General features: G+C 42.3%; 1 protein-coding gene across 1 annotated transcript in view; it reads left to right on the forward strand.

The window, feature by feature from the left end:
• The window catches only part of aplf (aprataxin and PNKP like factor), a 143,697-nt gene extending 130,960 nt beyond the window's left edge, over positions 1-12,737 (forward strand). Inside the window, exons 8-11 of the mRNA XM_033026343.1 lie at positions 2,318-2,443; positions 3,534-3,580; positions 7,751-7,792; positions 10,719-12,737. Of these exons, the coding sequence (XP_032882234.1) occupies positions 2,318-2,443; positions 3,534-3,580; positions 7,751-7,792; positions 10,719-10,915 (412 nt within the window). The 3' untranslated portion in view covers positions 10,916-12,737. The remainder of the gene's footprint in view (positions 1-2,317; positions 2,444-3,533; positions 3,581-7,750; positions 7,793-10,718) is intronic.
• The last annotated feature ends 693 nt before the right edge of the window (positions 12,738-13,430 follow it).

Consider the following 13,430-nt stretch of genomic DNA (forward strand, 5'->3'; position numbering starts at 1 on the left):
GTCACTTCTGATTTATGGTGTTTGATCAAGGATTTATAATAAACCAGATGTATTAAAATTCTCATCATCTACTGGAATACATAACAGTGTAATGTGTAGGAGAGAACTGCAGATGCTGGTTTAAACCGAAGATAGACACAAAAAGCTGGAGTAACTCAGTGGGTCAGGCAGCATCTCTGGAGTGAAGGAATAGAGGACGTTTCTGGACTAGACCTTCTTCAGACTTTTCAGTTCTTTAGACTTCTTCAAACTGTGTAATATCAGGAGTTAGTAAATCTAATGAGTTGTTTTTCCGTGTGGCTGTGAACCGTTCTCACTGATTTAACAGCTTATGACTAGCTTTTGGTTATCTAACACCAAATCGTGAAAACATTTTAAACTATTCAGCTTAATTAAAATGCAACGCTAATGGTGCAATGGCAGCCCAGTGGTGCAGCTGGTAGAGCTGCTGCCTCACAGTGCCGGTGTACCGGGTTTGATCCTAGCCTTGGCCATTGTCTGTGTGGAGTTTGCATGTTCTCCCTGTGACCACGTGGGTTTCCTCCGAGTGCTCAGGTTTCCTCTCTCATCCCAAAGACGTGCGGGCTTGTAGGTTAATTGGCCTCTGTAAATTGCCACGAGTGTGTAGGGTGTGGATGAGAAAGTGGGATGACATAGAACTAGTGTGTGATGGTACCTGGTCCTGATGGTATACCCGGTCGTGTTCTAAAAACCTGTGTGGACCAACTGGCGGAAGTTTTTACGGACATTTTCAACCTCTCACTTCTGAGGTCCCCACCTGCTTTAAAAGGGCATCAATTATACCGGTGCCCAAGAAGAGTAAGGTGACGTGCCTCAATGACTATCGACCAGTGGCACTAACGCCGGTGGTGATGAAGTGCTTTGAGAGGTTGATCATGGAGCAAATCAACTCCTACCTCGACAAAAACCTGGACCCACTGCAGTTCGCGTACCGCCACAACAGATCAACGGTGGATGCGATCTCGCTGGCCCTCCACTCCGCACTGGACCACTTGGACAACAAAAACTCATATGTCAGGCTGTTATTCATTGATTACAGCTCGGCATTTAACACAATTATCCCCTCCAAACTGGTTACCAAACTCGCAGAACTGGGTCTCTGCGCATCCCTCTGCAACTGGATCCTCGACTTCCTCATCCACAGACCACAGTCTGTTCGTATTGGTGGAAATGTGTCAGCCTCGATAACAATCAGCACGGGGGCACCTCAAGGCTGCGTGCTCAGCCCCCTGCTGTACTCACTCTATACCCATGACTGCGTAGCGAACCACAGTGCGAACTCCATCATCAAGTTCGCTGACGACACCACTATTGTGGGGCGTATCACTGATGGGGATGAGTCAGAATATAGAAGAGAGATCGAGCAACTGTCCATATGGTGCCAGCGCAATAACCTGGCCCTCAACACCAGCAAAACCAAGGAACTGATTGTGGACTTTGGAAGGAGTAGGAGGGGGATCCACAGCCCCATTTATATCAACGGGTCGATGGTTGAAAGGGTCAAGAGCTTCAAATTCCTGGGCGTGCACATCTCTGAAGATCTTTCCTGGTCCGAGAACACTAATGCAATTATCAAGAAAGCTCATCAGCGCCTCTACATCCTGAGAAGATTACGGAGAGTCGGTTTGTCAAGGAAGACTCTCTCTAACTTCTACAGGTGCACAGTCGAGAGCATACTGACCGGTTGCATCGTGGCTTGGTTCGGCAATTTGAGCGCCCTGGAGAGGAAAAGACTACAAAAAGTAGTAAACACTGCCCAGTCCATCATCGGCTCTGACCTTCCTTCCATCGAGGGGATTTATCACAGTCGCTGCCTCAAAAAGGCTGGCAGTATCATCAAAGACCCACACCATCCTGGCCACACACTCATCTCCCCGCTACCTTCAGGTAGAAGGTACAGGAGCCTGAAGACTGCAACAACCAGGTTCAGGAATAGCTACTTCCCCACAGCCATCAGGCTATTAAACCTGGCTCGGACAAAACTCTGATTATTAATAACCACTTTCTGTTATTTGCACTTTACCAGTTTATTTATTCATGTGTGTATATATTTATATCATGGTATATGGACACATTTATCTGTTTTGTAGTAAATGCCTACTATTTTCTGTGTGCTTAAGCAAAGCAAGAATTTCATTGTCCTATACAGGGACACATGACAATAAACTCACTTGAACTTGAACGGGTGATCGATGGTGTGGATTTGGTGAAATGAAGGGTCTGTTTCCATGCTGTATCTCTAAAACGCAAATGCAACATTAGAAAAATAAAATATATTTTTTGTGATCCTGCACAGGAAAAATCCGGTCCATTTTCAAGAGTTTAGTCATCCTGGAGATGTAGATTATGAAGACGCATCAGGTGGGGAAGAGGACGAGGACGATGACAAACCAGAGTGCCCCTTCGGCACTGCCTGTTACAGGTAGGTCATTTCTAGATCCATGTCTCACTGCTCATTTACCTGCTCCAGTTTAAAGCTTGTGTCATTTTAATTCATCAGGCTTGCCTGATTTTGTCTTGGGAATGTTTGATTTTGATTGGGATGACTCCGTAGTGCAGTGGTTGGTATAGCTGCCACTTCACAGTGCCAGACATCTGGGTTCGATCCTGACCTCGGGTGCTGTCTGTAGGGAGTTTGCACGTTCTCCCGGTGAACCCACCCTCTACGTCGGTTTCCTACCGGGTGCTCCAGTTTCCTCCCACATCACAAAGACGTGCGGGTTTGTAGGTTAATTAGTCCCCTGTAAATTGCTCCTAGTGAGGGGAGTGGATGAGAAAGTGGGATAACACAGAACTTGTGATCGATGGTCGGCATAGACTTGATGGGCCAAAGGACCGGTTTCCACGCTGTACTACTAATCGCTTACCTCTGGAAGACTACTCCGGACTGTCAAAGCTGCCACAGCCAGACATAAAAACAGCTTTTTTCCCACAAGTAGTAGCTCTACTCAATAATCAAAAATCTGTAGCTTTCTTTTGCTCTGGTATTATATTCACATGTTTAATCAATAATGTTTTATTATTAATGTTTAATGTTTTATGTGTCATTCCTAACTGTCACTGTATGTCATATCGTCACTTGTGGGCGGAACTGCAGATGTAGACAAAATCGAAGGTAGACAAAAATGCTGGAGAAACTCAGTAGGTGAGGCAGCATCTATGGAGCTAAGGAAGAGATGAAGGGTCTCGACCAGAAACGTCACCTATTCCTTCGCTCCATTGATGCTGCCTCACCCGCTGAGTTTCTCCAGCATTTTTGTCTACCACTGTATGTCATGTTGTCACTTGCGGGCGGAGCACCAAGGCAAATTCCTTGTATGTGAATACTTGGCCAATAAGCTTATTTATTCATTCATTCATTCATTCATTCTTAATAAAATATAAGCAGAGAAATGTCATTCATGAACTTTTTATTTAAACCATTGTTATTCTGAAAGATTAATTGGGTCGTTTTATAACATGTGTTACACAGTATTATTAATGGCATATTAAAATATGTTTTGTAACTGAAGGAAAAATCCACAGCACAAGAAAGAATACAAGCACACCCAGCCCCCAGGTAATGTTCTTCTGTATCCTACAACCTTGCAGTGTACAAATTGACTCTCATATTTGTCTCAAACAGTGACTACACCTAACAAATTATCTGATAAGTATCTTGATTTAGATATGATTTTCCTTTTACCGTGTCCAATGCCCTTCAGATACTGACAGATTGCAAAAATGTTTTTCTTTGAAATCTTTTTCGCACAATCATAATTGCGCCCATTGTTCAAAAGAAAAAAACTCTGATAACCCACGATCCAACTATCTGGAAATCTCCATGGTTGAACATTTGACTCACCGGTCATAGAGTGATACAGCGTGGAAACAGGCCCTTCAGCCCCACCGTCCAACATGTCCCAACTACACAAGTCCCACCAGCCTGCGTTTGGTCCATATCCCTCCAAACCTGTCCTATCCATGTACCTGTCCAACTGTTTCTGAAAAGTTGGGATGGTTCCTGCCTCAACTACTTCCTCTGGCAGCTGGTTTCATACTCCCACCACCTTTTGTGTGAAAACATTACCCCTCAGATTCCTATTAAATGTTTTCCCCTTTACCTAAAACCTACAGTATGTCCTCTGGTCCTCGAATCACCTACTGTGGGCAAGAGATTCTGTGCAAGAGCCATGCTTCTGTTCGACTCACCGGGACTCTGGTTCCCACCCTCCCAGTTGCACCCACCCTCCCCGTTCAGTGGAAATATAGTCAGATAGTGTAACAAAGAAGGGAAGAGATTGAACTCTTTTCACCTTCCATCACAGTGAGGAATGTGGAGGAGTCACTGTGGTGGATGTTTATGTTAAAATGTATTTTGTATTTATTGCTTTTTATTGGTATGAATGTACAACAAATCAAATTCCTCGTATGTTGCAAAACATACTTGGCTAATAAAGTATGATTGTGATGATTATGATGATGATATATAAAAATTGTGAATTAAGAGTAGTCAGAGAGTCAAGATACTTTATCTTGCACTAAACATTATGCCCTTATCCTTTATCTGTCAACTGTGGACGGCTTGATTTGCTGACTGGAGAGCAGACAACATAAAAGCTTTTCACTGTACCTCGGTACACGTGACAACAATAAACTAAACTAATAAACTAAACTAACCTAAAAGTCTTTAATTGTTATATATGCCGGAACAGAACAATGAAATTCTTACAATAGGTATCTAAACACAGCCTGTATTGACAAATTCCAATAGGAGTAGCGTTCAAACGTTTCAAACATCTACTGAGTGTGCGGGATTCTGAGAGTTTCACTGCCCCAATCACATTGATCAATCGTGTTCGATACCGGAACTTCATCTTTTTCTCATTTTACGAGTGACAAACTCGTATGTGTTGGAGAATACATATTTTTGAACAGAAGCACAACATAGTATGCATGTGGACATGTGGACAAACTTGTGGAGAACCATAGTATGCATGTGGACATGTGGACAAACTTACTCCACTCAAAACAAAGTCATTCATCTATTGTCATTGCTACAAAACACTGTGCAGGAAACCCATAAATGTTGCATAAAAATCAACCTTAATGACGTTTTATAACAATGCCGACATGCAGGTTTGATAGGAGCTGAAAAAATGTGAATTAAGTTTAAACACATAACTTTTCAGACTTTTAAAAATCATTTTACCAATTAATTTATATGCAAAAGTCTTTGAAATTTTAAGTTAGTTACTATCCCATAAAATAAAAATTGCACATCTACAAATCAGGAAAGATGCTGATTTATATAAACTGATACGATAAATGAACTAAATTAAATGAACTAAAAACTCAAATGTCATTAGTTAGAATATTTTACATCTTGCATTCAGTTTAATTTTTATAATTTAGTGCATTATGCTGTAACAGTTTATGAGACTCAGCATATTTTAGAAAAAATTGTAGATGAGCAATTTTTAATTTAAGGGAACAGAAACGAATTAAATGTTTCAGAGTTTTTTTGCAGGTAAATTAAAGTTAATGAGACCAAAAGGTGAAATGCGATGGAGAACAGCTGAGAGCTACTGCTAGGCATACTTGTGATCAGGATGTTAAAGGTTTATTGGATAATGGTGAACAGAGAAAGGAATGCAAGAGTGGGAGTTTTTTACTTAATCTCGGAATCATGCACTCCCCGGCCAAGTATATTACAGCCAGATGTAGAGTGTTTCTCCAACAAGGTAATTTAACCCATCCTCAGACAAGCAGTCTCTGCTGCATCAGTCAGAATATTTTTTCCATTTCTTGATGTTTTCCATCTTTACAACTCCAGAAGCTCCAGTAACTTCTAAATTAGGGCCAGTTTTGCTCCTTGTGCCCAAGGCCAACAGGAATTGAGCTAAGACTGTCTAAGCCTATTTCTTAGAGATGCCTAAAACCAGCAGAGAAAAGATTGTTAGCATCGGTGATTGATTCCAACGTGGCCACTTGAAAAGATGAGCAGCATTGGTCTGAACCCATTGCCCATTGCGTTGACAGGGTTTGTCAGTGACAGAAGTTAGACACAAAAAGCTGGAGTAACTCAGCGGGTCAGGCAGCATCTGTGGAGAACATGGATAGGTAACGTTTCGGGTCAGGACCCTCCTTCAGCACTTTGTCCTTTGCTGAAGATTCCAGCTTCCGCAGTTTCTTGTGAAGAAGGGTCCCGACCCAAAACGTCACCTCTCCATGTTCTCCGGAGATGCTGCCTGACCCGCTGAGTTACTCCAGCACTCTGTGAAACGTCACCTATCCTTGTTCTCCGGAGATGCTGCCTGACCCGCTGAGTTACTCCAGCACTCTGTGAAACGTCACCTCTCCATGTTCTCCGGAGATGCTGCCTGACCCGCTGAGCTACTCCAGCACTCTGTGAAACGTCACCTCTCCATGTTCTCCGGAGATGCTGCCTGACCCGCTGAGTTACTCCAGCACTCTGTGAAACGTCACCTATCCATGTTCTCCACAGATGCTGCCTGACCCGCTGAGTTACTCCAGCACTTTGTTTCCATGCTGCATCTTCCAATCAATCAAATATTCAAACAATCAAATTTACACTGGGACTTAGCTAGATTAAATTTGTGAGTAAATATGTAATATGGAGCTCATTGTGGGGAGATAGACACAAAAAGCTGGAGTAACTCAGCGTGACTGGCAGCATCTCTGGAGAAAAGGAATAGGTGATGTTTGTGAAGAAAGCGAATGGTATGTTAGCATTCATAGCAAAAGGATTTGAGTATAGGAGCAGGGAGGTTCTACTGCAGTTGTACAGGGTCTTGGTGAGACCACACCTGGAGTATTGCGTACAGTTTTGGTCTCCTAATCTGAGGAAAGACATTCTTGCCATAGAGGGAGCACAGAGAAGGTTCACCAGACTGATTCCTGGGATGTCAGGACTTTCATATGAAGAAAGACTGGATAGACTCGGCTTGTACTCGCTAGAATTTAGAAGATTGAGGGGGGATCTTATAGAAACTTACAAAATTCTTAAGGGGTTGGACAGGCTAGATGCAGGAAGATTGTTCCCGATGTTGGGGAAGTCCAGAACAAGGGGTCACAGTTTAAGGATAAGGGGGAAATCTTTTAGGACCAAGATGAGGAAAACCTTTTTCACACAGAGAGTGGTGAATCTCTGGAATTCTCTGCCGCAGAAGGTAGTTGAGGCCAGTTCATTGGCTATATTTAAGAGGGAGTTAGATGTGGCCCTTGTGGCTAAAGGGATCAGGGGGTATGGAGAGAAGGCAGGTACAGGATACTGTTGGATGATCAGCCATGATCATATTGAATGGCGGTGCAGGCTCGAAGGGCCGAATGGCCTCCTCCTGCACCTATTTTCTATGTTTGAGGTTGAGTGATAGAGAGATATAAAACAAATGAATGAATGCTATGGAAAAACCAACAATGATCATGGAATGGTGGAGCCCACAATGGATAGAGTTGTCCATGGTGGCCATTAATAAATGGAAGGACTTTCTGCATTAATTGATGATATAATTAATCAGCCATAAAATAATTAGCCATTTTGTAGTCCATACAGTACCAATGTGATTCATGGTATTTTGTGCTGAGATTCAGATGACTGCGTTTTAGGTCTTAATAAATTTGTTGAGGCTTATCTGGTAATATTTAAATTATAGATTTATTTAAGCCTATGTGGTAACATTTTAATGATAGATTTATTTGAGCTTATGTGGTAACACTTTAATTTTAGGAAGCCAATTAAGACGACAAAGGAGAAAAGTTGCCCAGAAAGGTATGGAATTTTTATTTCAATATTCCAAGATGAATATTACGTTAATTATTTAGCATCATCAAGAAATTGGGTTCTCATATCTCTTATTTGCATAATTTATTTACATCCCTGTATAATGTTCTGTTTCCACTGACTGACAAAACGAAGTGCGTGATTGTTGAATCGTGCCGTGCACAAATTGGCTGTTATATTTGTCTATGACAGTGGTTTGCTTTAACAAGTAAGCCATTGGCTTTGGTACATTGGCTGTGATAAATACAGCTAATTATTTTGTCATTTACACCTCTGTAAGCAGTATATATTGTCCAGATATGCTACCGAACTTAACTTTCCTCACAGCATGCAGAGTATCAGATTTACAAAGGAGCTATCATGTCTGATTTACAAATAAAAGCTCTACAGGTTTTAATTATTTTAAAAAAAACACTCTGAAGAAGGGTCTCGACCCGAAACGTCACCCTTCGCCCCAGAGATGCTGGCTGTCCCACTGAGTTACTTCAGCATTTTGTGTCTATCTTCGGTTTAAACCAGCATCTGCAGTTCCTTCCTGCACACAAAGTGTTTAGTTTAGTTTAGAGATACAGAGTGGAAACGGGCCCTTCGGCCCACCGAGTCCCCACCGACCAGCGATCCCCGCAGATTAACACTATCCTACACACACTAGTAATTTACACAAATTACACCTGTACGTCTTTGGAGTGTGGGAGGAAACCAAAGATCTCAGAGAAAACCCACATGGTCACAGGGAGAACATACAAACTCCATACAGACAGCATCCATAGTGGGGATGGAACCCGGGACTCTGGCGCTGCAAGCGCTGTAAGGCAGCAACTCTACCGCATTGGAGTAAGTCAGCGGGTCAGGCAGCATCTCTGGAGAACATGGAAAAGTGATGTTTCGGGTCAGGACCCTTCTTCACACTGAGAGTCAGGGGAAAGGGAAACGAGTGATTTAGACGGTGAACAAACAATTGAAAGATATGCAAAATGTAATGAGGATAAAGGAAACAGGCCATTATTAGCTGTTTATTAGGTGAAAACCAGTACAGACAATGTGGGGAGTGTTGGATCATTTTTTTGGGATCACAAAGAAAAATCAAAATATTTTCCATGGTGTTGAGACTAAGAAGCGTGGGAACACTGAGGCCTTTTGGACATTGCTTTGCTCATCAATAAAAGCTGATGTGCAAAAAAAGTAATCAAAAAGTTCAAAAGAAGGCTGCCTTTACTATCCAGGGGCTTGGCATGACGGCAATGTAACGTGTGTGTGGGGGGGGGGGGGGGGGTGCTTGGGTCAGCATCTCTCGTTGCACCTTTATATACAGCTGTAATATTGAATCATTGGAGTGATGTGTTGTTCTTGGATTGCGGCGTAGATTCACAAATGTTATGCCATGTTGTATTATTGCCACATTTGCGTTATAAAATTCTGTCTCTGAGCGTTGATTTAATTGGAACCTGTAAAATAATAAATGATTCGTCAACCTTTTGGGCGCCAAGAGATTTCTAAGAGAAGGGAGACAAATCTCAACGTTTTAGCGAAGTAATTTAGGATTGAATTCACAAAAAGACCTTGCCTTTCCCATAAAACTCTGAATGTTGGACTACAAGTGTAAAACTAATAGTTTTTTTGGATACCTTTATTGAGACAGGAGTCAAGTCTGATTCATCAGAAGTGGTCATGATGGAATATTGGAAAACCTCTGAGAGTCTGACTGAAAATATGTGATAATAATAATAAATTTTATTTATGGGCGCCTTTCAAGAGTCTCAAGGACACCTTACAAAAATTTAGCAGGTAGAGGAAAAACATGTAAGGGGAATGAAATAAATAGTAGAGACATGACTAGTACACAAAGTAAAGACAGAATTCAATTCAAAGGGAGTAGCACCTTTACATTAGAAACATATAACATTCTTAAGGGATTGGACAAGGCTAGATGCAGGATAAATGTTCCTGATGTTGGGGGAGTCCAAAACCAGGGGTCACAGCTTAAGAATAAGGGGTCAGCCATTTAGGACTGAGATGAGGAAAAACGTTTTCACCCAAAGAGTTGTGGATCTGTGGAATTCTCTGCCACAGAAGGCAGTGGAGGCCAATTCACTGGATGATTTTAAGAGAGAGTTAGATTTAACACTTAGGGCCAGCTGAATCAGGGGATATGGGGAGAAAGCAGGAACGGGGTACTGATTTTAGATGATCAGCCATGATCACATTGAATTGCAGTGCTGGCTCGAAGGGCTGAATGGCCTACTCCTGCACGTATTGTCTATTGTCTCACGACCATGCTCGATGTGCAAAGTATCGAAAAATATTGAAGTGGGGTCCTGACCCAAAACGCCACCTATCGACATTCTCCACAGATGCTGCCTCACCCGCTGAGTTACCCCAGCACTTTATGTCTACATTTGGTATAAACCAGCATCTGCAGTTCTTTGTTTCTCATTCAACATTCAGTTGTCTTAGCAGACAGTTTGTTTGCAAAATGTTTAAGAAGGAACTGCAGATGCTGGAAAAATCAAAGGTAGACAAAAATGCTGGAGAAACTCAGCGGGTGAGGCAGCATCTATGGAGCGAAGGAATAGGTAACGTTTTGGGTCGAGAACAAGGTGGACAAAATGCTGAAGAAACTCATCGGGTGAGGCAGCATCTATGGAGCGAAGGAATAGGTAACGTTCCGGGTCGAGACCCTTGGTATTGTTTGCAAAACCGCTCTTCACACCTCAAGCTGTTCACTGCTTCCAATGTACATTGGAACAGATATTCTGAAAACTGGCTCTTGTTGTGAAATAATAGCTGCTAGTTGCACATTATTTCACATCCCCCGAATAACAGGTTTACCCGAGATAAGACAAATATTCTGGGGGAAAAAAAAAAATGTAAATATGCCGTCAATAATGTGAATGCTTTCCATTGGTTTGCTTAGGTAAAGGTGCCCTGGCCAACAAGAGCGATGATGATGGTGAGCATAACCAGTATGACCTGGATGATAGTTTTATTGATGATGAAGAAGATGATCTGGATCCTACTGACGAAGATTCTGATTGGGAGCCGAGTTCAGACATCAACGAGGACATTGACACGTTAAGAAAAGAAGCTAACAGATTTGTAAACAAACACTAAAGTGAGACTTGTCTTTCCACTTTTGACCTTGAGCACCTATTTTTAGGTCTGTCCTGTTGCACTGAAAACAACACTTGCTGGCTGGATATTCTGTTACATCTACCTGCTTGCTTCGCCTTACTGTTGAGTTCAATTATCTTCAATAAGCAATGATTGTTAGTTCACTCATCCAATGAACCTGGGAGTGGAATTTGAGCAAGTGTGTGGACTGCTGTGGAGAATGACTAGGGGAAAGTTGACAATATTGTTGTACTGTAAATAAGCAGGTGAGACGTTCGGGTGTTTACAGCAGGCTGCCTCTGTATTGGAATAAATGAAGCATCAAGTTTTGTCACCGCATTACTCCTAGTTTAGTTTATTGTCACGTGTACCGTGGTGCAGTGAAAAGCGTTATCATTGTGTGTTATAGCACGTCAAAGGCACGCAACACAAAGGCTGTTCACTGTACCTCGGTACGTGTACTCGATAATAAACTAAACTAAACAAACCTAGCATGCAAGGAGCTGACATAACGCACTGTCCATAGTCTTTGGAAATGGATTAAATAAGATCAGCGCAAAGAAAACTCTTAACTGGCATGAAAAGAGAGGGGCGGAAATGGCTAAGAATTTTACTTTGTGGCCAGTGTTCAAACTTCTGACTGCTTGCGCATGCCCATTAGAAAACACCCTTGCTCTTTTACAAAGCAGTGCAATTTCAGAGTGGACGAATTTAACTATTTATTCCAAAGTGCGACTCCGAATTGTGGTTGGATGGGATTTGTGAATTTTGGCAGTGGGACTATTGCCCAAAAGGAGAGAGGGAAATGCAATGAAGCTTGCACAACAAGGAATGGCAGTCCATTGCTAATGGCTGATGCATGACTGAACAAGCTAACAGTACGAACTGCTTACTGAGGTTTCTACTCACCTACACCTGGGGACCACAAGGGTCTTTCTATCTATCACCAGCAGTCCTTGCTTTCATCTCATTAACATGCTATTATTGATGTTAGGGCTGTGGCTGGTGAACTGTTGTGTATCAATGGGATTACAAAATTGATACGGTAAACAGAATTTCTAATGCTCAGTTGAATTTGATTTCACAGTTGTGATTGGGCGATTTCTCACTGCAGTTAATGAAGTTAACTGGAAATTGAAGCTGGTTCCTGATTTTAAGGTCGTTTAGAGGGGTAATGTGGATTCAACTGAAATAATCCTTGTGGGTAGGAAGGAACTGCAGATGCTAGCTTACACCAAAGACAGACACAAAATGCTGGAGCAACTCGGCGGGACAGGCAGCATCTCTGGAGAGAATGAATGGGTGACGTTTCGGGTCGAGACCCTTCTTCAGACCCGAAGAATGGACTCGACCTGAAAAGTCACCCATTCCTTCTCTCCAGAGACACTGCATGTCCTGCCGAGTTGCTCCAGCATTTTGTGTCTTACCTTTTTGAAATAATCCTTTTGGCCCCCAAGCAAAATGCCCCCTTCCTGCCTTGGTAGCAGTCACAGCAACTTGATGTAAACTCTAAATAGCAACTTGTTATGTTGCACCAAACCCAGAGTGGATCAATTACTGATCAATTACCGATGCTCAGTTATTCAGGTGTAATGTGCAGCCTCATTTCCCTGTAGTGAATGATTTTTAAAGAGGTTTCCCTAAGCAATGCACCGTGAGGGGGCAATCCCAAAATGAACCTGCTTTCATTTTAACCCGACAACCTTGTCTTGTACACTGTATATCAGATATAATTCTTTACCTTTTATAATGTTTATATGACATGGGCTTGGAAAATAATGGGTGTGCAAATCTAACCATATAAACACTTTGTTCATGATGATTTTGATTGCTTTATTTATTTAATTGGATACATAGATACATAGAAAATAGGTGCAGGAGTAGGCCATTCGGCCCTTCGAGCCTGCACCGCCATTCAATATGATCATGGCTGATCTGTGGTGTTTGGTGTTTTTTGGAAAGCCACATGTATTGTTTAAGTCTGTGGGGGACCATTTATTAGTGCCAGTGATGACACATTAGACAACCACAGGGTTCCTAAAACGGACAAAAACCCTTGAATTTCTATAGCACCTTAATGTAGCCAGACACCCTAAAGAGCTTCACAGTGACGGACCCTCATAGGATAACTTGACTGAGGTACAGTGCTCACAACTGGACTGCATACCCTTGATGTGGACACAAGCAACTGTAGATGCTGGTTTACCAAATAAGACCCAAAGAGCTGGAGTAACTTTCTTCAGACTGAGAGTCAGGGGAGAGGGAAACAAGAGGAACCTGTTGCCAGGACTAGAGGGTCTGAGCTGTAGGGCAAGGTTAAGTCGGCTGGGACTCTGTTCCTTGAGCGCAGGAGGATGAGGGGTGATCTTATAGAGGTGTATAAAATCATGAGACAAATAGATTGGGTAGATGCACACAGTCTCTTGCTCAGAGTAGGTGAATCGAGGACCAGAGGACATAGGTTCAAGGTGAAGGGGCAAAGATTTAATAGGTTCAAGAAGGAACTGCAGATGCC

This window comes from Amblyraja radiata, chromosome 8 (assembly GCF_010909765.2).
Source record: "Amblyraja radiata isolate CabotCenter1 chromosome 8, sAmbRad1.1.pri, whole genome shotgun sequence".
NCBI classification, from domain to species: Eukaryota; Metazoa; Chordata; class Chondrichthyes; order Rajiformes; family Rajidae; genus Amblyraja; species Amblyraja radiata.